The sequence below is a fragment of the Procambarus clarkii genome, chromosome 29 (genome assembly GCF_040958095.1).
Source record: "Procambarus clarkii isolate CNS0578487 chromosome 29, FALCON_Pclarkii_2.0, whole genome shotgun sequence".
Classification (NCBI taxonomy): domain Eukaryota; kingdom Metazoa; phylum Arthropoda; class Malacostraca; order Decapoda; family Cambaridae; genus Procambarus; species Procambarus clarkii.
The window spans coordinates 4,382,153-4,409,103 of NC_091178.1; the positions used below are offsets into that span (position 1 = coordinate 4,382,153).

At 41.7% G+C, this 26,951-nt stretch overlaps 1 protein-coding gene across 2 annotated transcripts in view; it reads left to right on the forward strand.

Annotated features, from left to right (window-relative positions):
- LOC123751470 (troponin C) overlaps positions 1 to 26,951 on the forward strand; it is a 56,971-nt gene that overhangs the window by 19,805 nt on the left and 10,215 nt on the right. Inside the window, exons 1-3 of one of the 2 annotated variants that reach the window (XM_045733557.2) lie at positions 12,648 to 12,680; positions 22,423 to 22,450; positions 25,994 to 26,137. In XM_045733557.2, coding sequence (XP_045589513.1) covers positions 12,678 to 12,680; positions 22,423 to 22,450; positions 25,994 to 26,137 — 175 coding nt within the window. In that variant the 5' untranslated portion in view covers positions 12,648 to 12,677. Of the gene's footprint in view, positions 1 to 12,647; positions 12,681 to 22,422; positions 22,451 to 25,993; positions 26,138 to 26,951 lie in introns of those variants that run through there. The other variant, XM_069333271.1, reaches the window with a different exon arrangement.

Genomic DNA, 26,951 nt, shown 5'->3' on the forward strand with positions numbered 1-26,951 from the left:
CTTGTTTAGAAAAGAAGTACCTAGCAGTAAATAGGTACCTGGGAGTTAGACAGCTGCTACGGACTGCTTCCTGTGGAAGTGTAACAAAAAGGAGGTCTGGTCGAGGACCGAGCCATGGGGACGCTAAGCCCCGAAAGATAACCTAGTGTGTTTCAAAGTTTTAAGTTCTCAGTTAATTTACTTCCATTAGTGCTGCGTCCCACCTCAGGGTTTCTGAAGGGGGGTTTGAGGAGCAGTGTTTACTCACAAGAAAGAGCCCAAGGTGTTAATGGCTCTACAAGCGTGTCACTACCACTTGTATAGTGGCCCAAGTGTAACACTTGGGTGTTACACTCTTGTCTGTGTCGTCTACACACTCTCGCTACCTCTCTGCTGGTGTTGTAAATGGGTGATCACCCATTTACTGCTGTGTCACCCATTTACTGCTGCTCAGTAAATGGGTGACACAGCCCATTTACTGTGTCACAGTTGCCACTTTGGCTTCCTCCTTGTTATGATCTTGGCTATTATAGGGCTAGAACTGACAGTGAAATATATATTTTTTTGTCCAGTTATACAAATGCATTTTTTTCCCAAATTACACAAATTTTCAAGTTTTTCTAACGGAAAATACAAACTGTTCACACTGTGTATTGAACCAGGTGCGAACTTTCACATCATTCCTCGTTCAACAAGTTCCGTGTTCATACAACGGGTGCAATGCCTGTGCAACAGGCTCAGTGCTCGTGCAACAGACCCAGTGCAACTCGCTTAGTGATATTGTGCAACAGGTTCAGTGCTTGTGCAACAAAGTCGGTGCTGATGCAACAGGCTCAGTGGTCGTGTTCATCTGTTTATGAGAACAAATCCTGTTCTCCCTTGGCAGCGTCGTAATACCAATAAACAGATAATTAAACTCCACCAATACTCACAAATATAAGAGAATAAAGTTAGTCTTTATAATAAATAACAGTGCTGCATTACATGGCAGCGCTGATTTATACATTATTAATGAATAATTAGAAATATTGAGGGGGAACTAAAAGTATTAAGAACATAATAACACAATAAATACTGCAAGAAGGGTTGTTGGTCCATAAGAGACAGCTCCTATTTATAATTACTCAAACTCGTATATATATATATATATATATATATATATATATATATATATATATATATATATATATATATATATATATATATATATATATATATGAATGACAGTGTCAGACCACGGAGGAAGAATTGAAACGGAAATTTCCTTAAGTACTTTCACATATTAATATATCTTCAGAAGGAATGATGTATTAATTCCTTCTGAAGATGTATTAAAATACGAAAGTACTTAAGGAAATTCCTGTTTCAATTCTTCCTCCGTGGTCTGACACTGTCACATTTTTCATCCCGTGTTAATTTTCGTGATTTACACACACACACACACACATATATGATGCAAAAATTATGAGGAGGATTGAAACAGAGGATGACAGTAGGGGGCTACAAGATGACCTTCAACAAATGGCTATTGAAGTTCAACCCGAGTAAATGCAAAGTGGAACTAGGCAGTGGAAACAGGAGACCAGACACAGGATACAGAGTAGGAGATGAAGTACTTAATGAAACGGACAGAGAGAAAGATCTAGGAGTTGATATCACACCAAACTTGTCTCATCAAGCCCACATAAAAAGAATAACGTCTGCGGCATATGCGAGGCTGGCTAACATCCGAACGGCGTTCAGGAACCTGTGTAAAGAATCATTCAGAATTTTGTACACCACATATGTAAGATTAATCCTGGAGTATGCGGCCCCAGCACAGAGCCCGTACCTTGTCAAGCATAAGACGAAGCTGGAAAAAGTCCAAAGGTATGCTACTAGAATAGTCCCAGAACTAAGAGGCATGAGTTATGAGGAAAGGCTGCGGGAAATGCACCTTACGACTCTGGAAGACAGAAGAGTAAAGGGAGGCATGATCACAACCTACAAAATCCTCAGGGGAATCGACCGGGTAAACAAGGATAAACTATTCAACACTGGTGGTACGCGAACAAGGGGACACAGGTGGAAACTGAGTACCCACATGAGCCACAGGGACGTTAGAAGGAACTTTTTCAGTGTCAGAGTAGTTAATAGATGGAATGCATTAGGCAGTGATGTGGTGGAGGCTGACTCCATACACAGTTTCAAATGTAGATATGATAGAGCCCAGTAGGCTCAGGAATCTGTACATCAGTTGATTGACAGTTGAGAGACGGGACCAAAGAGCCAAAGCTCAACCCCGCAAGCACAAATAGGTGAGTACACACACACACACACATATATATATATATATATATATATATATATATATATATATATATATATATATATATATATATATATATATATATATATATATATATATATATATATATAACCTAGTTGGGTTAGACATATATATTTGGAAGGGTATAACATGAGGAATATTAATAGGGGCAACCCATCGCTCTGTTTAGACAGCACTTAATTATGTGCACCATAATACAAACAATGACTTACTAAGCAATTAAACAGTAGAACTTTGTACTATTCACGTTATAGAGTCCGAAAACAATTATGCTAAAAAACAAACGTAAATATTCTTAGGCCTAGTAGCACACATATGTAGTATTTAAGGCCTCAGATATCGTGTACCAGGCCTAGGAAGGTTAGGTTAGGATAGTTTGTCTTTACAACATTAAATCTAAAATCGATTTACGGTTTGTCCAAATTCAACAGTACCGATTTCTACTTTCTAACTGCGTTGTATGTCGGTATATGTACTATGGTCCTCATCCTTCCTATAACTACTACCAAACCAAGAGGTTGGGCTGAATAAGGTGTTAAATATACCAACGCAAACACAGAACACGAAGCAGTGGATACAAAGTGGATTAGTTTAGATTCAGAAAAGACCTGGGTAAATACTGGTTTGGGAATATGGTTGTTGATTAATGGAACAACTTCCTGGGTAAGATAATGGAGAATATGGTAGAGGCAGCATCGGGAAGCAGCCGGGGAAGTGATGCAGGAACACTCTGCAACATGTGATCACGCCAGCCTTGTTATGCTCGCCTGATGGCATGGTTTAATTGGACACTGCCAGCCACTGTGTTCAGAGGCGGAGCTCTACATTAATATTGCATATGTATGTCTATGCATTTACGTGATATTATATATATATATAATATCACGTAAATGCATAGACATACATATATATATATATATATTATATATGTCGTACCAAGTAGCCAGAACGCACTTCTAAGCCTACTATGCAAGGCCCATTTTGCCTAATAAGCCAAGTTTTCATGAATTAATTCTTTTTCGACTACCTAACCTACCTAACCTAACCAAACATAACTTTTTCGGCTACCTAACCTAACCTAACATATAAAGATAGGTTAGGTTAGGTTAGGTAGGGTTGGTTAGGTTCGGTCATATATCTACGTTAATTTTAACTCCAATAAAAAAAAGTTGACCTCATACGTAATGATATGGGTAGCTTTATCATTTCATAAGAAAAAAATTAGAGAAAATATAATAATTCAGGAAAACTTGGCTTATTAGGCAAATTGGGCCTTGCATAGTAGGCTGAGAAGTGCGTTCTGGCTACTAGGTACGACATATATATATATATAATATATATATATATATATATATATATATATATATATATATATATATATATATATATATATATATATATATATATATATATGTATATTATTAAATATGACCGAAAAAGTAAGATTAATAATTCTAACACGAATTTTCTCAATCTTTCGTACATTACGCTTCACTGTTGGAGGTAAATCAAAAATCACTTCTCCAAAATTCATTTTTATTTCTAGTCTGACGCGACACGGGCGCGTTTCGTAAAACTTATTACATTTTCAAAGACTTCACAAATACACAACTGATTAGAACGTATCTCTGATTTTATATCTACATTTGAGTGAGGTGGGAAGGGGGATGTGGCATTAACACAAGACAGAACAGGAGGGGATATTAATAGGGTATTAAAAGTATCAACACAAGACAGAACAGAAACAATGGGTATTGAATAGAAGTGTTTGTAGAAAGCCTATTGGTCCATATTTCTTGATGCTTCTATATTGGAGAGTTTCTCATGAGTAGGCTGGCCGTTTTTCATGAGAAACGTTTTTCATTTTTTTTTTGGCCGTACTCATGAGAAACTCTCCAGACACAAAACAGAACGCTTTAAAAGAGACTAATGTCGTCTATGCCTTCAAATGCCCACTTGGGGACTGTAAGCTCCAAAAAACCCAGTATATAGGCAAGACAACAACATCTCTTTCTAGGCGTTTAACGATGCATAAGCAACAGGACTCCATTAAGGAACATATAATCTCTTCCCACAACCAAACCATCGCCAGAGAAATCCTAGTAAACAACACAGAAATCATCGATAGATACAGCGATAGCAGGCGGCTTGACGTTTGCGAGGCACTACACATCAAGAAGTCAACACCAGCAATCAACAGCCAATTATTGCACAACTATATTCTACACACCTCAAGACTCCGCTCCAATATAGAAGCATCAAGAAATATGGACCAATAGGCTTTCTACAAACACTTCTATTCAATACCCATTGTTTCTGTTCTGTCTTGTGTTGATACTTTTAATACCCTATTAATATCCCCTCCTGTTCTGTCTTGTGTTAATGCCACATCACCCTTCCCACCTCACTCAAATGTAGATATAAAATCAGAGATACGTTCTAATCAGTTGTGTATTTGTGAAGTCTTTGAAAATGTAATAAGTTTTACGAAACGCGCCCGTGTCGCGTCAGACTAGAAATAAAAATGAATTTTGGAGAAGTGATTTTTGATTTACCTCCAACAGTGAAGCGTAATGTACGAAAGATTGAGAAAATTCGTGTTAGAATTATTAATCTTACTTTTTCGGTCATATTTAATAATATATGTCTACAGGAAAGACTGCTACCAAAATATACTAATATATATGTATATATATATATATATATATACATATATATATATATATATATATATATATATATATATATATATATATATATATATATATATATATATATATATATATATATATATATCAGACCACGGAGGAAAAATGAAACACTCCTTCTGAAGATGTATTAATATACGAAAGTACTTAAGGAAATTCCTGTTTCATTTTTCCTCCGTGGTCTGACATTGTCACATTTTTAATCACGTGTTTATTTTCGTGATACACACACACACACACACACACATATATATATATATATATATATATATATATATATATATATATATATATATATATATATATATATATATATATATATATATATATATATATATATATATATATATATATATATATATATATAAATTTGTGAGGGTACCACCTCTCTCTCTCTCTCTCTCTCTCTCTCTCTCTCTCTCTCTCTCTCTATATATATATATATATATATATATATATATATATATACATATATATATTTATATATATTTTATATTAGGAGATAGTAGTGATAGGGGTGGTAGGAGAAGATAATATTAGTGTTCAGTGAGAAACCACAAGGTCTCCTCTGAATACTTTTTATTTTCTTCTCCGAGGCTACGGGTCCCCACATTGGCACCAGAGGTGGTACCCTCACAAACTTTTTATATTATATATATGATACATTATTCCGTCTGTTCCTATCTTTGTAGTTCTCTCCAATCCCTTCTCTACACACGCTCTTTGTTTTGTTATTCCCACTCCCTGCGTTTGTCTTCCCATCTCTCTTTTCTCTCTCTCGGCTACACTACCATTTTCCTCTTTACCCCCCCTATTACATTCTCACCCCCCCTCTCTCACCACCCCCATCACCTCCAACAGTTCCATCCCCTCTTCCTTCTCCTCTCTTCCCCTCCCATCTCCCCTCTCCCATTTCCCCTCCCGTCAGCAACCCCGGAGCCACTTCGGTTGTGCTGCATCTGTTCCATGATAGGATACAGTAGTGAGGATGGTGATCAGGCCGGGCCAGACTGGTTCTCAGATCACTCCCACTGTGATGTGTGTGTGTATATGTTCGGCCTCTTTAGTCCGGGTGCACCGGAGCGCTATTAACGTCCGTTATTGCTGTAATTGGCAACGGTGAGCTTGGGCTTGGGGGGGGGGGGGACGGTTGATTGGTGCCCCGTCGCTCTGGCGCCAGTTATAGACAGGTCATTGACTGTCAAAAGTGGTAACGAGAAAAGAGGAATATAAGAGACAGGGGGATAAAGAGACAGAAAAGAGTATATAAACTCTTATAGATAGAAGATATAAACGGATTTTTTGTTTATAATGATGATAAATAATGTATAATTTAGTAATATTCTGAAGAATATATGAAATAGTATAATATATATAAAATAATTTTTTTTATTTAACTACAAACATTTCATTCGCAAATATTTAAGACAATTATTATAAATCAATAAAACAGAGAAAAAAATACTTTCCAAGGTAACGCAAAAATAAGTTATCTCACAAGGCGGGAAACATTACCTCTCGAGCAAGAGAGACAACAGCCAGCATGCTCCTCAATGTCCTCGGCTGTTATGGATGATTTTGCGTCTCTGTTCTCCCAGCGTTGGGCGCTCTACCGGACGAGGTGCCGGGTATTTAGGTGAGTACCACGGGTGATTTTGCCTCAAGATCACCCAGGGTGATCACCAGGGGAGGGATCACACCGCTGGGTGCATGTGATCTATACACAAGCACGGACGGTCTCCAGGAGCCAGAATTTGAGGAGATAACACCGAACCTGATGCAAGTTATGATGGGAAATTTTGTGGAGTATCATCTTCAGATAAAGCTGTTTTTCCATTGTCTGTGTCTCTGTCTGTGTCCGTGTCTGTCTGTCTGCCTCTCTCCCTCTCTGCCACACACAGGCGTGCGATTCGTATAGCAATTAGGCTCCTAAATTATGATGAGTAACTACATGCAACCCATCATTCACAAGGACCTATTTGCTCACTAATGATTAAATAGCTTACGGCATGATGTTCCAATATCACATAAAACAAAAGCAAACAATAGGGCTGGTAATTTTTTTTTGTTGTGTAGGACAGCAGGTCACGCGACCATTTATATTTATGGTGATTTATACGTGTGTCAGGTAATTCAAGTAGTCCAGAGTTTGATAATAAAAGGTGAACAATTTGGAGAACTGAAATTGCTATTCTTTCCTGGAAAATTCTCAACCGTTTTGTGTTTATTGTGCATTCAGGGTTTTTATGTATTTTATTTTAATTTTTTCTACGGAAATAAATATGTGAATTTACAGCTGGTAAACATTCTATGAATATAACACAGAGATTTTATTTAGGTAAATATTTGGCAATTTGATTGCAACGTAGAGCAAATTATCACCTGTGATTGTTAACTCACTCCTGTCTGAATGTTTGTTTGTCCTGTGTGTGTGTGTGTGTGTGTGTGTGTGTGTGTTTGTCGTGTGTGTGTGTGTGTGTGTGTGTGTGTGTGTGTGTGTGTGTGTGTGTGTGTGTGTGTGTGTGTGTGTGTGTGTTGATGACCCGTGGGGGAGGGTTTTGATCAATGGAGAGTATATTGTGCATTGTTGAGGCAGGTCTATCATGGGGTTGGTCAGGTAAAGCGAGTGTATTGTGGGAGAGGTCAATGTGCTCTCCCATGTGTGTACTCACCTAGTTGTGGTTGCAGGGGATTGAGTTCTGGCTCTTTGGTCCCGCCTCTCAACTGTCAATCAACTGGTTTACAGATTCCTGAGCCTACTGGGCTCTCTCAAATCTACATTTGAAACTGTGCATGGAGTCAGCCTCCACCACATCACTACTTGTGATGTGTGTATGTGTGTGTGTGTAAGTGCCATGTGTAGCTTGTGTGTGCATCATGTGTGTGTGTGTGTCTGGCATGAGAGTGGGCTACGAGTGTGACAGCGCAGTGCATCATAACTAACACTCGCCTCTTCTAGGTCAGGTGTAAGTCATCATGTCACTCCATGTTGCACCTCCTGCCATTTAATCTAAATTTCCTTCTGGCGTTCGAGTTCTCGATCACATCTCATCTTGGTTTTGTCGATGGAGGTGGTTTCCATGACCTCTTCTTCTTCTACTGCAGTCCATTTGTTGACCACTTGTTCAAGGTACGAATACCTCCTTATATATTTTCGACTCATTTCAATCTCTAGTTTCTACTTATGTGTTCTTGTCCTATTTGTTTTCATATTTAAAGATAATGTCAATGTTCACACACTCTATTCTCTTCAGAATCTTGTATATGGTGATCACGTCCCTTCTGTTGCTGCTATTGTTCCCATAGCTTAGTCTTCTTTATTCAGCCATTGGTCTTATTGGAAATATCTGCACTTCTTTAGGGGTAGTTGTGTGTAGAGTGATGGTAAACAAGGTGATTAGTGGGCCAGGTGCTGATGACGTCAGCCACCAGTGGTAGTTAGTGCTGATGACGTCAGCTGATGACATCAGGCTGGGGGCTGATGTCATCAGACACTAGTCGTAGGTGATACTGAGGACATCAGACGTCAGTGGAAGGTGGTAGCAGATGCTAGTGACGCCAGTAGAAGGTGGAGCTGGGAGCTATAACCGGCAGACATTGGGTGCAAGCACTTGTCAGCATGTCAACGATACAAGACCAATTTAAGCCCGCCCCCCCCTCCCAGGTACGCCCAGGTACGCTCCCCCTCTCTGTGTAGAGTAACGTGCCCAGACCTACATAATTTCGCATGGTGACTCTCTCACACTTCTTCAATATCCAAAGTATATACAATGACGGAACTACAGATAAAATCCATAGGTTGGTTTGGCTCGGTGTCCGGCTTGAGACCTATCAGTCTTGGAATGGTTATCAGGGCCTCCATCATAGCTTATTGACCAGCCAACCAGAATACTTTAGTCCTGAATACTGTCCACGACTAAAGTATATTAAAGTATACTCTCGGTGTATATGTACTGGGAATAGAAGAACTCTCTCTCTCTCTCTCTCTCTCTCTCTCTCTCTCTCTCTCTCTCTCTCTCTCTCTCTCTCTCTCTCTCTCTCTCTCTCTCTCTCTCTATATATATATATATATATATATATATATATATATATATATATATATGTTTCATTGAATATGACCGCATATTCTGTATTTATTATTTTCTGGTTTAGGGCTTCTATCCCCTCTAACTAATTTCTTAGCATCAGGGCTTAATTGAAATAGGAGTTCTCCAAAACTCATTTTCGTACTTTTAAGGTGAAGAAAAGAAGTGATTTACTATAGAGTGTATTACACTTATTTGTAAAATTTGCACGACGTTTCGAACCTCCATGGTTCATTCTCAAGTGAACAGATCTTACAATACTAGTTGATTTTATACCCGCATTAGGTCAGGTGATAATACAATGAAGGTGAAAACATGGGGGGATACATAAGGGATAAACATAGGGGCTGCAGAAGGCTTATTGGCCCATACGAGGCATCTCCTATCTAAACACAAAGATTAATCCAGTGTAATTGGCCTGTTATGTTGGACATTGTCTTCTGTGTTGGCATCGATATGTTCTTGTCTTGTCCTTACTCTCATGGTGGGTAGAGTAAATAGTTCCGTGATTTGGGTGTTCATGGTAGGTCGCTCTATTCTTATGTGAATTGCCTAGGCAATTCACATAAGATTGTGAATGTGAATTGCCTAGGCAATTCACATTCACACACACACACATATATATATATATATATATATATATATATATATATATATATATATATATATATATATATATATATATATATATATATATATATATATATATGACAGTGTCAGACCACGGAGGAAGAATTGAAACAAGGAAGAATTAACACGTGATTTATCCAACATCCGACAGCGCTCAGTGGTCAACTTGGGCATAGATATTTCAACTGAAGATTGTTCGCATTTGTATTGCTCACGTGGCCCCACCAAATGAGGTGATTCGATGAAATATCTATGCCCAAGATGACCACCGAGCACTGTCGGATCTTGGATAAATAGTCTCACGACTACCAACATTTTTGTACAGTCAGTGTAGTCTAGCGGTTAAAGTACCAGGTACGCCACGGTGCATAGTGCTCCAGGTTGTCTGGGTTCGAATCCTTCTGTGGGGGTGTGGAGTTTTCAGTTGCATATTGGCTTGGGAACCATTCAAGCTTGTTTGCATATTACCAGGAATGTCAAGCCCGTTTGATTCTGTGTACGATATTTTGTATCCTCAGCAGTTTATTTCACTCAACGAGCTCAACTAATTACCGCTCACAAGTTGAGTATGAGGCGCACAATAAACTACCGTTTACAGGATGAGTATGGCGTGCACAATAAACTACCTTTCAAACAGTGCACAATAAACATGAAAATCAAAGTCAAATAACTAATGTTTGACAATCCGTCAGACTTAGCAAGAGCTTTCCAACTTACACATAAAGACACATCCAGTTTAGTGTCGTATACTGTATGGTAGTTCTCAATATTCGTAACTAAGATGCCAAATACTCATCTGGGCTTAACCAAATTTATAATTAATAATAAGCTGGCTACACGGGATTCCAAGCGTTTATCCTCAACTAGCATCGTGTCAGTCAGCCTCATTCAGTGGTATATAGTTATAGTGGCTTAATACTTTCTCTCATAACTGCCTTACCTTGCCCAGTCATGAATGATCATTCGGAAACCAATAAGACCATTATGCAAAACAAACACAAAATGAAGTCACAAACTAGCAGAAATCCCTATTATTATGCATTATGGGAGAGCAATACGACCTTCTTCTTGAGGTTATCTTGAGATGATTTCGGGGCATTTTAGTGTCCCCGCGGCCCGGTCCTCGACCAGGCCTCCACCCCCAGGAAGCAGCCCGTGACAGCTGACTAACACCCAGGTACCTATTTTACTGCTAGGTAACAGGGGCATAGGGTGAAAGAAACTCCGCCCATTGTTTCTCGCCGTCGACTGGGATCGAACCCAGGACCACAGGATCACAAATGCAGCGTGCTGTCCGCTCGGCCGACCGGCTCACCTTACCTGAAAGGCTACACAAAAGTGGGGTGTATTCATAAAATTTACTATTATAAAAGCAGAATGAATTCATAAAAACAAATGCAAATCCATGAAAATAAAACACGGTTAAAGACTGGCCAAGATGGTGCTAATTAATCATTCTAATAAATACAATAAAACATTAAACGTTAAACGATCATACAATCTTCATCAGCGCATCAATGAGCAATTTGACAAGTCAAATTATTGTCTCTTCTTTCACGTCCAATTACTGCAAAATAACACGTGTCAACAAATGATGACAAACGCTCAACACAAGGTCAGATTACCACTACCAACTGTATAACAATATCTCTGCCTCACTGGGACGTTAACATGTTAATTAATAACATTAATTAGCCACAAAGCCAGCAATATCTAATATTTTACGACTAACTTCAGCAGTCAGTAACACCGCATTAAAGTCCTTCATTGAAAGTCAATATTTACCAACCAATAGCCTAATTCACTTGCATAACTGTTGCAGTATGCAAAGAGAAATCACAACATGATGTTTGTATGAGGAAAATATTGAGGCTATGGAATGGGATCGAACCGACGTCCCTGGACTTTCCAGGCACACATTCACAACTCGTCCTCCTACTAAACTCACTGATTTTTTTCTTACGCGATCGACACCGACGTAAAAACTACGGTGGTTCAGGGAAATTAAAACTCCTCATAGTATCGGCTACGGTAGGTTGGGTAGGTAGCCTATGTTGACCAGACTACACACTAGAAGGTGAAGGGACGACGATGTTTCGGTCCGTCCTGGACCATTCTCAATCGACTTGAGAATGGTCCAGGACGGACTGAAATGTCGTCGTCCCTTCACCTTCTAGTGTGTGGTCTGGTCAACATACTTTAGCCACGTTATTGTGACTCATCGCCTGCGGAGGTAGCCAAGGTTTTAACACTTTTTGGTGTTAAAAAAAGTTTCTTTTAAAAAAAGTACAAAAAGTTTCTGTTAAAAAAGTACTTTTTGTTTCTTTTTTTAACACAAGGTTTTTTAACACTTTTTCGCGTTTTAGAAAGACTAAACCATTGTATTTTTTACGAAGGAGAAATCGAGCGAACGTGATTGCCATTAGTTGCGCAACCGAGGCGATTAAACAAATGGCAACCGAGATCGGTTGCCATTTCTGTAATACATTCTCGCTTAGAACTAGACTTGAATTCCCTGATGGCATTTTGCTGGCTAATTAAACAAAAACACATTACAAAATACCTTTGTCACAAGTTGCTATTCCCGTGTGCGATTGTTATTGGAGGAGGCCGGTCGATTGTTGCTCCTCAGGGGCCAGATTCACGAAGCAGTTACGCAAGCACTTACGAAAGTGTACACCTTTCCTCAATCTTTGACGGCTTTGGTTACATTTATTAAACAGTCGACAGCCAAACAGTTGGCTGTCGATCTATGCAATAAATCATTCTTTTTTGTTGTTGTTTCCTGTTTCTTTCCTCGGCCGGGATATAAATACTCAGAAGATGGGGTCAGCTGTCATGAAGGTGCGTCTGGGTGCCCATAGATGGCGGTGGTGGGCATAACTCTGTAGGTCCGCCGGCGGCCCCAGCACAGTCCAGTCGCCGACTGCGTCTCCTCTTGCTCACATGGTTATGAATTCTTAACAAATTCGTTGTGCTATTAGTGTTGTGTTGAAAGAAAAATATATGGATATATTTTTTTCAAAGTGCTAAATTTGTTCCAGCTTATTTAAATGAGTTTAATAGGCTTCCTTGAGGGTGAATTGACACTGATTGTGTGCCGTGATATTTTCTTGTAATAGTAGGCTATTTTTACATATTCATTGTTTGTAAACTAACTCTCCAGAGCTTGTGCTAATACTCCTGCAGAAGTTTTTAATTATGTGATCAATAACCATTATAAAAGTTAAAAATTATTAAAATATTTTTTTTATTACATTTCATTCACCGAAGGAGTCAATATAATTGTTTTCTGATGGGCTTAGTTAGCTTTTATTCATCTCCTTAGTGATTGTATTACTTAACGATTCGTGTGATTTAGTGTGAGAAATTAGTTTGTAAACAGACTCAGAGTCGTCATCTGGAGTACCAGTTCTCCGACTGGTTTCTCACAAGAGAGTGGATGACCTGGCCCGAGTGGGTACGGCGGCGGCCGGAGGGACCCCCATGCGCATGCCTGACAACCTTCCCGCTCCGGGGCCTTGTTAGGAGCTTTCACTATGAATAGTTTTTTCCATGTCCGCTGTTGTCAAGTCACCAATCCTGCCGCTTAGGCAGCTTGTTGTTTGGCCTTCATCTCTAGTTCTTTTTAATGCTATACTGTGCACCTCTCCCTTTGTGCCCCGTGTCCCATATAAAAGAAACGAAATACAACAATGCACAGTTTACGGGCTCACCATAGCCCGTGCTACATGGACACTTCGTTCTGAGTAGCTAAATCTGAAACAACAACAACAACAACAATACACCCTTACGGGCTATTCATGCCCGTGCCACCTTTTGGGTGGCTTAATCTTCATCAATCAATCACAATACACCCTGTTACGGGCTCACCATAGCCCGTGCTACATGGACACTTCGTCCTGAGTAGCTAAATCTTTAACAACAACAACAATACACACAGCACCGCTCTTGTGCCAGGTAAGTCCACAACGGGCTCACCATAGCCCGTGCTACTTGCCCCGCTCCTGTGCCAGGTAAGTTACGGGTTCACCATAACCCGTGCTACTTGCCCCGCTCCTGTGCCAGGTAAGTTACGGGTTCACCATAACCCGTGCTACTTGGAACTTGTTCCGAGTAACTGAATCTATAACAACAACAACAACAGAATTTTCCATTTTTGCATGTTATTATGATCATCTTAACTGTTGTGGGTTGTGATGAGATCTGCCATTTATGTGTATTTTAGTTTGAGTTAGGGAATTAGGTATGTTTAGGGGTGCCTTCTCGCCATGCCCTGTGGCTGGGGGGGGGGGGATTGGTGCCCTGAAGCAACATAAACACCCTATACCCCCCCCCCCCTCGAAATGGCAAGAGGAGTTAGGGGACAACAACAGCCGAAGACCCACGAACAGAAAACGGGACATGGCGTTAATTTCGCCACCCGCTTTTAATGCTACAGTGTTTGGCCGTATGGGTGTTATACGTCAAATTGCGGTGTACTATTCAAGAGAACGGGTTGTATAAGGACGGGAGAACGCAGGCTCGCTTCGCCTTGAACACATGCTCCAGGCCATTTAGTACATCAATTTCGTGACGTTGTTAACGCTGAAGAGGAACGGCCGCGCTCACGCGCAACCCGTCCTCGTAATAGCACGTCGCATTTTGACGTATACTCCATCTAAGGCCAAAAATCGTCGCACTACAAAATGGCAGCGCCTCGCGAAATTGACATACTGTCCCGTTTTCTGTTTCGGGTCCTCTGGTAGGTTAGGATAAGGGCACTATAGTACGACAGTTTCCTGACGATGGGGAACAGTAGGAGAACGGGCTGCACATGCATACTGATTCACTCACACACACACACACACACACACACACACACCGGGGGGGGGGGGGGGGGGGGGGGCGGCCGGCCGAGCGGACAGCACGCTGGACTTGTGATCCTGTGGTCCCGGGTTCTATCCTGGGCGCCGGCGAGAAACATTGGGCAGAGTTTCTTTCACCCTGATGCTCCTGTTACATAGCAATAAATAGGTACCTGGGAGTTAGTCAGCTGTCACGGGCTGCTTCCTGGTGTGTGTGTGTGTGTGTGAGTAATATATATATATATATATATATATATATATATATATATATATATATATATATATATATATATATATATATATATATATATATATAAAAGTAGTAGTAGTAGTAGTTAGAAACAGTTGATTGACAGTTGAGAGGCGGGCGGAAAGAGCAAAGCTCAACCCCCGCAAGCACAACTAGGTGAGTACACACTCACCCACACATAGGTCTTCGCAGCTGAGTGGACAGCGCTCTGGGGTCGTAATTCTAAGGGCCAAGGCTCGATTCCATGTTGAAGCAGAAATAAATTTACAGTTCCTTTCACCTGATGCTTTTGTTCACCTTGCAGTAAATAGAAACCTGAGAGTTAGACAGCTGCTACGGTCTGCATCTCGGTGACCTGTGAGTGTGAGAGAGGCGGGATCCAAGAGCTAGCAAAGGATCCAAAAACTTTCTGGCACAACAAATAAAATACAAATAGTAAACACAAACACGGATCAGAAATAGCTGCATATTTCCGGACTGTCAGAAAGCCTTCGACACAGTACTCCATCAGAGACGTGTACATAAGTTAAGAGAAAGAGGCAGGAGTGACAGGGAAGGTACTCCAGTGGATGAGCACTTAAAATACGGTCTCAGGAAGATGAAAGATACCGGAAAGATATTATAAGTGGGGTCCCACATTGGTCAGTACGAAGGTAATCTAGTAATCAACGTCTTACGAGGTCGACACAGATAAATGAATCATGACTTCTTTGCGTATCTGAAGCTGGAGCCTACGGTTGATGAACTACTTTACCTACACCGGAGTGCATGGAGGGTTGTACGTCAAACTCGGGTCGCCTCCAGATTTCCTGTGAAGTCGATGGAGCCTGAGGTTGCATAACCTTCCGTGTCGTGGTACCGGGTAACGTGTGTGGATAGGAGTATCCTGATCCCTGGTTCCAGTCACCTCAGTGCTCCAATTAATTTTCTAAATCAAAATTATTCTTAAACTTGGTTAAGGAAGAGAATAACTCTCAAAGAAGCAGGGAAAGGCGGACATTATGATGGAGGTATCACAAGTCTAACAGCGTTGTGTCAATAACCGAACCTTATGGTGCATTATACCCAAGAGCTCACAGAAGCTGGACAGCTACCTGTTGTCTATCATTTGCCATTTTCTCGATATTTCTTTCATTCCTCCTATGACCACTGGATCAAACAGCACACAGTGAATATGCTGAATTTATCAGACACACAGTGTATGGGGCTTGGTAGTAAACAGCTGTGTTTCATAATTACTAACGTATTAGTGCTATCCAAACACTGATGAAACTCGATCGACGTCAGTGGTGAGTTTGCTGAGAGAAATAGTGTACCCAGTGGGCACAGTTTCCAAGAGTAACGTTAATTCAACGGTTTCAATGTTAATTCAACGTTGTCAGCGTTAATTAAACGTTACATCAATGTCAAGTCAATGTAAATAACGTTGATTCAACGATGAAATAACACTGCTCTTGGTTAACGTGCCTACTGGGTGCTCGTTTCAATCCACAAAGTTGTTTCTGTTTCACAGGAAAAGGTCATGTTCGAATGTTTATTCTCCAGCTGGTCTCGTTAAAATAACGTAGCCTCAGCGTTAAATGAACGTAGGATCAACGCTAAATGAACGTCGTCTCCCCAGACTTGTCAGGAGGGAGTCTTGAACACCACGACACAAAACCTGATACATAACAAAGCTCCTTCAGTCACGAATGTTTCAATGTGATTCTTTGTCAGTCATCTCTCGGTATTGTCACTGACAGCTGTCATGGCCGTGTTTCGTCAACAACAACCAAAAAAAGCCGACCTATGGCAACCACTCTTCCTGTCACATCGTGTGTCACGGAGCCAACCTGTCAAGGGCGCCCCCCTGTCAGTGACAGAGGGCCTGACAGGTTGGCTCATTTCTATCAGCCAGCCAACCTGTCAGCTCTTCCGCCAGGGCGTCAGCTTCTATTGGAGGAAAGCATGAAGAGTTGTGACCGTAATAACACTATAACCTGAGACTAACGGGTTGTAGTGTTATACACCCTACACTGTATCAGAGATGGTTCTTATCGAATTATATAAAAACAAAGCATATAATCCAATAATTATATGCAATAACTATATTTATAATACTATAAAATGTTTTTTTCTCTATCGTCGGGAAGCCTGAAGCCTGATTGAGATGCACCCTTTGATCAACGACTGACCTATAACTTCCCACACTGGATGCAAACCCCCCCCACAACAGTTGCCTTACTCCCGGGTACCTTGGTTACTACTAGGTGATCAGAAGCATGAGGTGAAAGAAATCGCGGCCAAAACTATCTCGTCCTGCCCGGGGAATCGAACCTGGGATAGTACGGTTGCACCCAAGAGCGATTTTTTTTTTGGTTTGTTTATACCTCACCCGATTATCGGTCTTCCCTTCTATAATGTTACAGTATGTTAGCGTGGTATGTAGGAAGTGTATGTTGGGCTATCGTAAAGCCGAGCGGTTATCATATTGATCGCCTGGTTATCATGCAATGTGTTTGTCTGCTGGTTATATCCCCTGGGATGGTGCCAGCGCACTTGCCAGTGGCGGAGGTAATCATGCAAGCGTAATTCTGCAACTGTCATGCGGCTGTCATTGTGCGGGCACTGCGCATGTGTAAGTCTTCACCCTACACTGAGTGTGTAAGTCTTCACCCTACACTGAGTGTGTAAGTCTTCACCCTACACTGCGCATGTGTAAGTCTTCACCCTACACTGAGTGTGTAAGTCTTCACCCTACACTGCCTGTGTAAGACTTCACCCTACACTGCCTGTGTAAGTCTTCACCCTACACTGAGTGTGTAAGAACATCCTACACTGCCTGTGTAAGAACACCCTACACTGCCTGTGTAAGAACACCCTACACTGTTAAGAACACCCTACACTGTTAAGAACACCCTACACTGCCTGTGTAAGAACACCCTACACTGTTAAGAACACCCTACACTGTTAAGAACACCCTACACTGTTAAGAACACCCTACACAGCCTGTGTAAGAACACCCTACACTGCCTGTGTAAGAACACCCTACACTGCCTGTGTAAGAACGCCCTACACAGCCTGTGTAAGAACACCCTACACTGCCTGTGTAAGAACACCCTACACTGCCTGTGTAAGAACACCCTACACTGCCTGTGTAAGAACACCCTACACTGCCTGTGTAAGAACACCCTACACTGCCTGTGTAAGAACACCCTACACTGTATAAGAACACCCTACACTGTATAAGAACACCCTACACTGTATAAGAGCACCCTACACTGTATAAGAACACCCTACACTGTATAAGAACACCTTACACTGTATAAGAACACCTTACACTGTATAAGAACGCCCTACACTGTATAAGAACGCCCTACACTGTATAAGAACACCCTACACCGTATAAGAACACCCTACACTGTATAAGAACACCCTACACTGTATAAGAACACCCTACACTGTATAAGAACACCTTACACTGTATAAGAACACCTTACACTGTATAAGAACGCCCTACACTGTATAAGAACGCCCTACACTGTATAAGAACACCCTACACCGTATAAGAACACCCTACACTGTGTAAGAACACCCTACACTGTATAAGAACACCCTACACTGTATAAGAACACCCTACACTGTATAAGAACACCCTACACTGCCTGTGTAAGGGTGCACTGCGATATACTCGTCCCTGCCAAGACGGATACCTGTCACACCCGGCGGTTCAGCACTTGACGCCTGAGCTATGTTACATGGCTAGCGCGCTGCTGCAAAGACAAATGGGCACAACAGCCAGTATGAAATAGAAATAATAGTTTCTATTTCAGTGTGTACCAAGAAATAACAGTTGGAATAGTTTCTTGTAATAGAACGTCCCGTTTTGACGTATATTCCACCTAAGGCCAACAATCGTCGTACTAGAAAATGAAAGCGGCTCGCGAAATTGACATATTCTGCCGTTTTCTGTTTTGGGTCTTCTGGTAGGTTAGGATGAGGGCACTTGAGAGGGACAGGTGTCTGGTTATGTCTGCTGGTAAGGACAGGTGTCTGGTTGTGTCTGCTGGTAAGGACAGGTGTCTGGTTGTGTCTGCTGGTAAGGACAGGAGTCTGGTTGTGTCTGCTGGTAGGGACAGGTGTTTGGTTGTGTCTGCTGGTAAGGACAGGAGTCTGGTTGTGTCTGCTGGTAGGGACAGGTGTCTGGTTGTGTCTGCTGGTAAGGACAGGTGTCTGGTTGTGTCTGCTGGTAGGGACAGGTGTTTGGTTGTGTCTGCTGGTAGGGACAGGTGTCTGGTTGTGTCTGCTGGTAAGGACAGGTGTCTGGTTGTGTCTGCTGGTAGGGACAGGTGTTTGGTTGTGTCTTCTGGTAGGGGCAGGTGTTTGGTTGTGTCTGCTGGTAAGGACAGGAGTCTGGTTGTGTCTGCTGGTAGGGGCAGGTGTTTGGTTGTGTCTGCTGGTAGGGGCAGGTGTTTGGTTGTGTCTGCTGGTAGGGGCAGGTGTTTGGTTGTGTCTGCTGGTAGGGACAGGAGTCTGGTTGTGTCTGCTGGTAGGGGCAGGTGTTTGGTTGTGTCTGCTGGTAGGGGCAGGTGTTTGGTTGTGTCTGCTGGTAGGGACAGGTGTTTGGTTGTGTCTTCTGGTAAGGACAGGAGTCTGGTTGTGTCTGCTGGTAGGGGCAGGTGTTTGGTTGTGTCTGCTGGTAGGGACAGGTGTCTGGCTGTGTCCGCTATAGTATAGTATAGACACTATATCCGCTATAGTGTCTGGCTATATTCATTAACGTATATCTTTAAGATCGACGTATTAAATGTTTTAAATATTAACATGACTGGTGTCGTTGGTGAGGTTTGATGCTCCTGGCTAACGTCAATTTTACTAAAACTAAATCCGCATTTGATCAAAAACCTTCGAATGGATTTGGGTTATCCGGCTCTGGTATCATCTGGTTGGTCTGATCGTAGAATATTTTTTTTCACTCGTTTTTCTTATCTGGAAAACATATCTGGTTTTTGCAAATTTCTGCTACAAAATTAAATTAATATTAGTTTGTAAAGAATTTATCCCTCGCGAGACACACACACACACACACACACACACACACACACACACACACACACACACACACACACACACACACACACACACACACACAAAAGGGTGATTTAGTGGGCCAGCCTGAGGCTTAGGGCCCGCGCAGGAATATCCCTGCAAAAAAAAAAAAAAAAAAAGGGCTGGCTGGCTAAGTGCACAGCGATTTAGATTCGTGGACCTAGGGACCGGGGTTCGATCCCGGCAGCCGGCGGAAAAAAAATGGTCAGAGTTTCCTTCATCCTGATGCGCCTGTTACTTAGCAGTAAATAGGTACCTGGGAGTTAGACAGCTTCTACGGGCTGCTTCCTGGGTGAGTTTGTGTGTGTGTGTGTGTGTGTGTGTGTGTGTGTGTGTGTGTGTGTGTGTGTGTGTGTGTGTGTTTGTGTGTGTGTGTGTGTGTGTGTGTGTGTGTGTGTGTGTGTGTGTGTGTGTGTTTGTGTGTGTGTGTGTGTGTGTGTGTGTGTGTGTGTGTGTGTGTGTGTGTGTGTGTGTGTGTGTGTGTGTGTGTGTGGCGTGGGAGAAAACAAAAAGTAGTTAGTAACAGTTGATTGACAGTTGAGAGGCGGGTCGAAAGAGCAGAGCTCAACCCCCGCAAGCACAACTAGGTGAATATAACTAGGTGAATACACACACACATATATATGTTTAAATATATATATATATATATATATATATATATATATATATATATATATATATATATATATATATATATATATATATATGATAGAGCCTAATAGGCTTAGGAACCTGTACATCCGTTGACTGAACGTTGAGAATCGGGACCAAAGAGCCAAAGCTCAACCCCCGCAAGCACAACTAGGTGAGCAATCACACATACACGCATATGAAGATACATTAATGCAGACCAACCTAACAACATTAGAACTTAAATACCAGTGGAAATATGATTACAACATACAAGATAACGAGAATTATCGACCAGGCTGACGGAGTATTTCTGTATTAAGTGTTAGCATTGAAACAGAACGAGAGGGCGAAGGAACTTGAAAACAGAAAAGTGTTAGAGATGGGCATATATCCGTGTGTATAGGGCCTTTGGAGCGGGGGCGGTAGAAGCCACCAACTCCCATAATGATCAGAGAGCGTAGTATAAAACTAATATAGTGAGTTAAAACAGAGCCATTTTACCATAGATCTAAACTTGCGTGAAGTGACAAATAGTTTTGGTTGCAAACAATATCGGAAATTCTTGTTCTGTATCTATATTTCATAAAGTAAAGGAGTTCCTTTATCTATATTCCAGTAGATAAAGGAACTACTATGAGACAAAGCTCTGTTGTTCAGAATATGAAACAAGTAACATTTATATTGCTTAATAATATTATATTGCTAAATAATATTCAATATCGAAAACAATAACAATAATACACAGAGAAATCACATTATCACAATATATCAACGAGAAAATCCACATGAGCCGTAATGAGGATTCGAACCTACTCGCTGGGTGTTCCTAGATGCACGCTCTCATAGACTACTTCACGACATGGTCAAAACATTGGTAACCTGGAGTACTACTATACCTTCCAGGATCCCGAGGCTTCCACTCAAGCCTCACTCAGTTCCCCCCCCCCCCATGCACTCTTGCTCTGTCCTCCAGTAACTCTACATCTGACGCCCCTCTTACAATACAATTTCTTTTGACCATGTCGTAGCGTAGTCGACTAGAGCGTGCATCTGGGAACCCCCAGCGCATAAGTTCGAACCCTCATCAAGGCTCCTGTGGATTTTCTCTATAAAAATAATAAAAATGACACACCTGCAATGAGTAATAGTATAATGTTATTGTAGTGGGAGGTTGATCAATGTTCTGATGCTAGTTATCGTTACAATGAAAGGTGAGCAGATGAATTGTCAGTGTTCAAGACACATTATCCACTAAGGTTAATGCCGTTTTATCAGCTTTAAGATGAAATATTGCATATCGACTGAAGTGAAATTAGAACGCTAAGTGAAAATCATTGGAAACTGGAAAATCATATTCTTGCTTTTTTTTATTACATAATATTTTGTGGCAGGGGCCTGGCGGCTATCTATCCCTAGATAGCGCTAGGGATTCGTAGTCTTACGGTTCCGGGTTCGATCCCCGGCGGAGGCGGAAACAAATGGGCACAGTTATTTCACCTTGATGCTCCCTGTTCACCTAGCAGTAAATAGGAACCTGGGAGTTAGACAGCTGCAACAGGATGCTTCGTGGGGGTGTAAAACAAAAAAAAGGAGGCCTGGTCGAGGACCGGGCCGCGGGGACGCTAAGTCCCGAAATCATCTCAAGATAACCTCAAGATAACAATGACACTTGACACCATTTTTTATTTCCGTTTTTTTAATTCTCTTTTATTGTTATATATATATTACTCAGTTTTGCTGACCATTTCTGTTTAAATATTTTCTCTTTTCTAACATGACTTTGTTCTTTGTTCACGTAATGTTTCTTGAACTTCTTTATCAGTCTAACTTTACCAGAATCTGCATTTTTATACTTTGCTTTTGTATTTTACAGGCAGACATTGACGAGAAGACTATGCACGGTAAGTGGCCCCAGTCTCTATGACAAGACTAAGATACATTAAAGATAACCTTAGTTAAAAAGGACAAGATACAAAATACTGATAGAAGCTGCGTTTCAACGTATCTTAATTGGATGAGTAATTGAGTAACCAATTAAGATATGTTGAGTAAATTTGTTGACATACTATAATTGGTTGATAAATATTTTCTCTGTTGCAATAGACACGAGGTCATTGGCGCTGTATAAACATATTATTTTATATATATATATATATATATATATATATATATATATATATATATATATATATATATATATATATATATATATATATATATATATATATACATATACAAGAGTTGTTACATTCTTGTACAGCCACTAGTACGCGTAGCATTTCGGGCAGGTCCCTGGAATACGATCCCCTGCCGCGAAGAATCGTTTTTTCATCCAAGTACACATTTTACTGTTGCGTTAAACAGAGGCTACAGTTAAGGAATTGCGCCCAGTAAATCCTCCCTGGCCAGGATACGAACCCATGACATAGCGCTCGCGGAACGCCAGGCGAGTGTCTTACCACTACACCACGGAGACTGTGAACAGTGTATATATACAGTTTACAATCTGTACATTACGGGGACAGGGCTCTGGGGCCCAAGAGAACCAAAGTGATCATACATGAAAGATGGAATGATCTTAGTCTGTCTCTTATTCTTTAGCTTCAAGATAGGTCCATAAATCCCTGTCTTAAGGGAGGTGGTAAATGTTAACAAACTCCTAAAGTTTGTAGTTAATAACTGGATTTTATTCTAAGATTAAGAAGTGGTCGCAGAGGTAGTGGGCCCCATGATCTGAGAGGTAGTGGGCCCCATGATCTGAGAGGTAGTGGACCCATAACCTGAGAGGTAGTGGGCCCCATAACCTGAGAGGTAGTGGGCCCCATAATCTGAGAGGTAGTGGGCCCCATAATCTGAGAGGTAGTGGGCCCCATTATCTGAGAGGTAGTGGGACCCATAACCTGAGAGGTAGTGGGCCCCATTATCTGAGAGGGAGTGGGACCCATAACCTGAGAGGTAGTGGGCCCCATAATCTGAGAGGGAGTGGACCCATAACCTGAGAGGTAGTGGACCCATAACCTGAGAGGTAGTGGGCCTACGACCTGAAGGGACGGATAGGGAGTGGACTTACGATAAAAATAACGCAGTGTCCCATATCGTCAGGTATTGTACCCTTCAATGAATACGAATCTTGTAGCACAGTGGGCGTCGTTCTCGACTCACATTCGGGGATCCTGGGGGCTCGATTTCCAAGCTCGATTCTCGATTCGAATCCTATAGTATATATAAATACAAGCTTCCTGTCCCCGACAACAAGAATTATTAACATTTAAGTGTGTGATCAGACACTCCATTTTCTTTAAAACCCTTTAAAGAAAACGTTCATACAACTTGCTGATTTCACGAGTACCTAAAGTAATGGAGCATTTAGAATATTTACCTGAGGGCCACCATCTGTATAATGGTCTCGACGAGGACAGAAAGTCGGCGGTTTGTCAAATGCTCCCCCTCTCACTATTTGACCTAGGAATGCTATTGCCAGGGGGAAAGGGGGGGCAGGAAGCATGCAAATGCTATCAACTCGTCACTGACGAGTCCGCCGGCCGCTCATTCAGCAATCCGTAGCCACCTCTTGTCAACAACTTCCTTACGGGCTCGCCATAGCCCGTGCTACATGGACACTTCGTTCTGAGTAGCTAAATCTGAAACAACAACAACAACAACGGGGCCGCCTTCTTGTAAACATTGGACCACAAAGTGCGTCTGTGTGGACGGTGCCGAAATGCCTCGTCCAGTTCACCGCTTAAGATCTTTGTAACTGTTGGTGCTGGTAGCAAGTGTCCGGATTAAGGCCTTGGATAAGGACTTCCTAGAACTGGGAGAAAAAAGTCTATTATTATTATTAATTATTATTATTATTATTATCTTTATTTTTATTATTAATATAATTTAAAATTTTAATAATATAATTATTTAATAATAATAATAATAATAATAATAATAATATATGATTATTATTATTCAGAGAAATCCCATTATCATCGTATATCAATGAGCAAATTCACAGGAGCCGTGATGAAGATTCGAACCTATGTGCTGGGTGTTCCCAGATGCCCGCTATAGTCGACTACGCCACGACATGGTCAAAATAATTGCAACCTTGGTTACCACTGCACCCTCGAGGCTTCCTGAGGCTTCATGAGACTTTACAATACTAATGTATGCTTGCTGGTTAGTTAGTCAGCTGTCGTGGTCTTAATAACCCCCTCCCCCCCCAGGGGTGGATGGGCTATGAGTCCAACATTAAACCAAACAAGCCAAGCGGCTCAATTGACTGGCTTTGGAATGGTTTCATATTTGCGAGTTTTCTTTTGTTACTCATTTTTTCCGACGTGATTTTTCTTCCTCCCACAGTCACTTACACGGGATTTATGTATTAGTAAAATTAATATTATTTATGTATTAATAAAATTAATACATAAATGAGAAGCTACACCAGACGGTGTAGCTTCTCATTTATGTATTAATTTTATCTTCCCATTCTCTACCTACCTCGTTATCCCTCCCTACCTCCCTCACAATCCCTCCCTACCTCCCTCACAATCCCTCCCTACCTCCCTCACAATCCCTCCCTACCTCCCTCACAATCCCTCCCTAGCTCCCTCACAATCCCTCCCTACCTCCCTCACAATCCCTCCCTACCTCCCTACCTCCCTCACAATACCTCCCTACCTCCCTCACAATCCCTCCCTACCTCCCTCACAATCCTTCCCTCCAACCCAACGCCTTTTCCACCAAAATTTAGCACTTTTCAGCGGTGAATATTGGATTATGTATAATAATTTGAGGATTCTGAGGGTTCAGTGAGGATTGTGAAGCCGCCTTCTGGCCAGGTCAGATCGATTATTGTATCGTCTAGGGACGCGGGTAGTGGGGACCCCCAGAGCCATCTTCCGGCTTGACCCTCGTTGGAGAGTTAGAGTAAATGATCACCTTATTTCGATGCTAAACAAATTCTTATATTTTAACTCTTCTCATTTTCATATTTCTGATCCTAAACCTCTCCATATTTCTCAATATGGTCGGTAGAGCGACAGTCTCGCTTCATGCAGGTCGACGTTCAATCCCCGACCGTCCAAGTGGTTGGGCACCATTCCTTCTTCCCACCCGCCCGGTCCCATCTCAAATCCTTATCCTGATCCCTTCCAAGGGCTATATAGTCGTAATGGCTTGGCGCTTTCCCCTGATAATTCCCTCCCTCCCTCTCACTCACTGTTGATCCAGTTCTCTCCTTCGGCCCTACCCCTCTCCTTCTCTCTCTCTCTCTCCTTCTCTCTCTCTCCTTCTCTCTCTCTCTCTCTCTCTCTCTCTCTCTCTCTCTCTCTCTCTCTCTCTCTCTCTCTCTCTCTCTCTCTCTCTCTCTCTCCCGCACGAACCTGTGTACTCTGCCTGTGTCTGAAGTGTCTCCCTCCTCACACACAATACATCTTTCACTAATCTTGCAGCCCTCCGTAAGGCCTTCGCAACGGTCGACAAGGCGAAGAAGGGCTACATCGAAGCCAAGGACCTGGAGGCCATCTTAAACAACATGGGCACCGCCTTCGACGTCGACGACCTCAACGAGACCATCAAAAGAGTCGACATTGACCGTGAGTGAATTAATGGAAATTTCTCCCCGTAAACTAATTTGAAATTGGGATTTTGATTAATTGCATTTTGGGCTAAGTCCGCTCCGAGCTACGGCTGATTGGTTCTCAATTATTAATGTATATTATCACCCCTTCTGTCCTCAGGTCTGTTGAGTTCAAGAGTATTTTGTTTGTGTGTTTTATTCTTTTTGATGTATACATGATTTACATAAATAATCAAGACGATTATAATATTACAGCTTCGAACATTAGCTAAACACGAATCAAAGGATATTCATATAAGTATATGGATACGTGCTCGCATACACTCACACATACGCACACACACACACACGCACGCAAGCGCACACACATACACACACACTTTCGGGGAGCTGGTGGCTGAATGGACAGCACGCTGGGCACGTAATTCTGTGAACCGGGGTTCGATTTCCAGCACCGGCGAGAAACAAAATGGGCAGAGTTTCTTTCACCTTGATGCCCCTGTTACCTAACAGTAAATTGGTACCTGGGAGTTAGACAGCTGTTACGGGTTGCTTCCGGTGTGTGTGTGTGTGTGTGTGTGTGTGTGTGTGTGTGTGTGTGTGTGTGTGTGTGTGTGTGTGTGTGTGTGTGTGTGTGTGTGTGTGTGTGGAAAAAAATAGTAGTTAATAACAGTTGATTAATTGACAGTTGAGAGGCGAATCGAAAGAGCAGAGCTCAATCCCCGCAAGCACAGTTAGGTGAATACACACACACACACACACACACACACACACACACACACACACACACACACACACACACACACACACACACACACACACACACACAC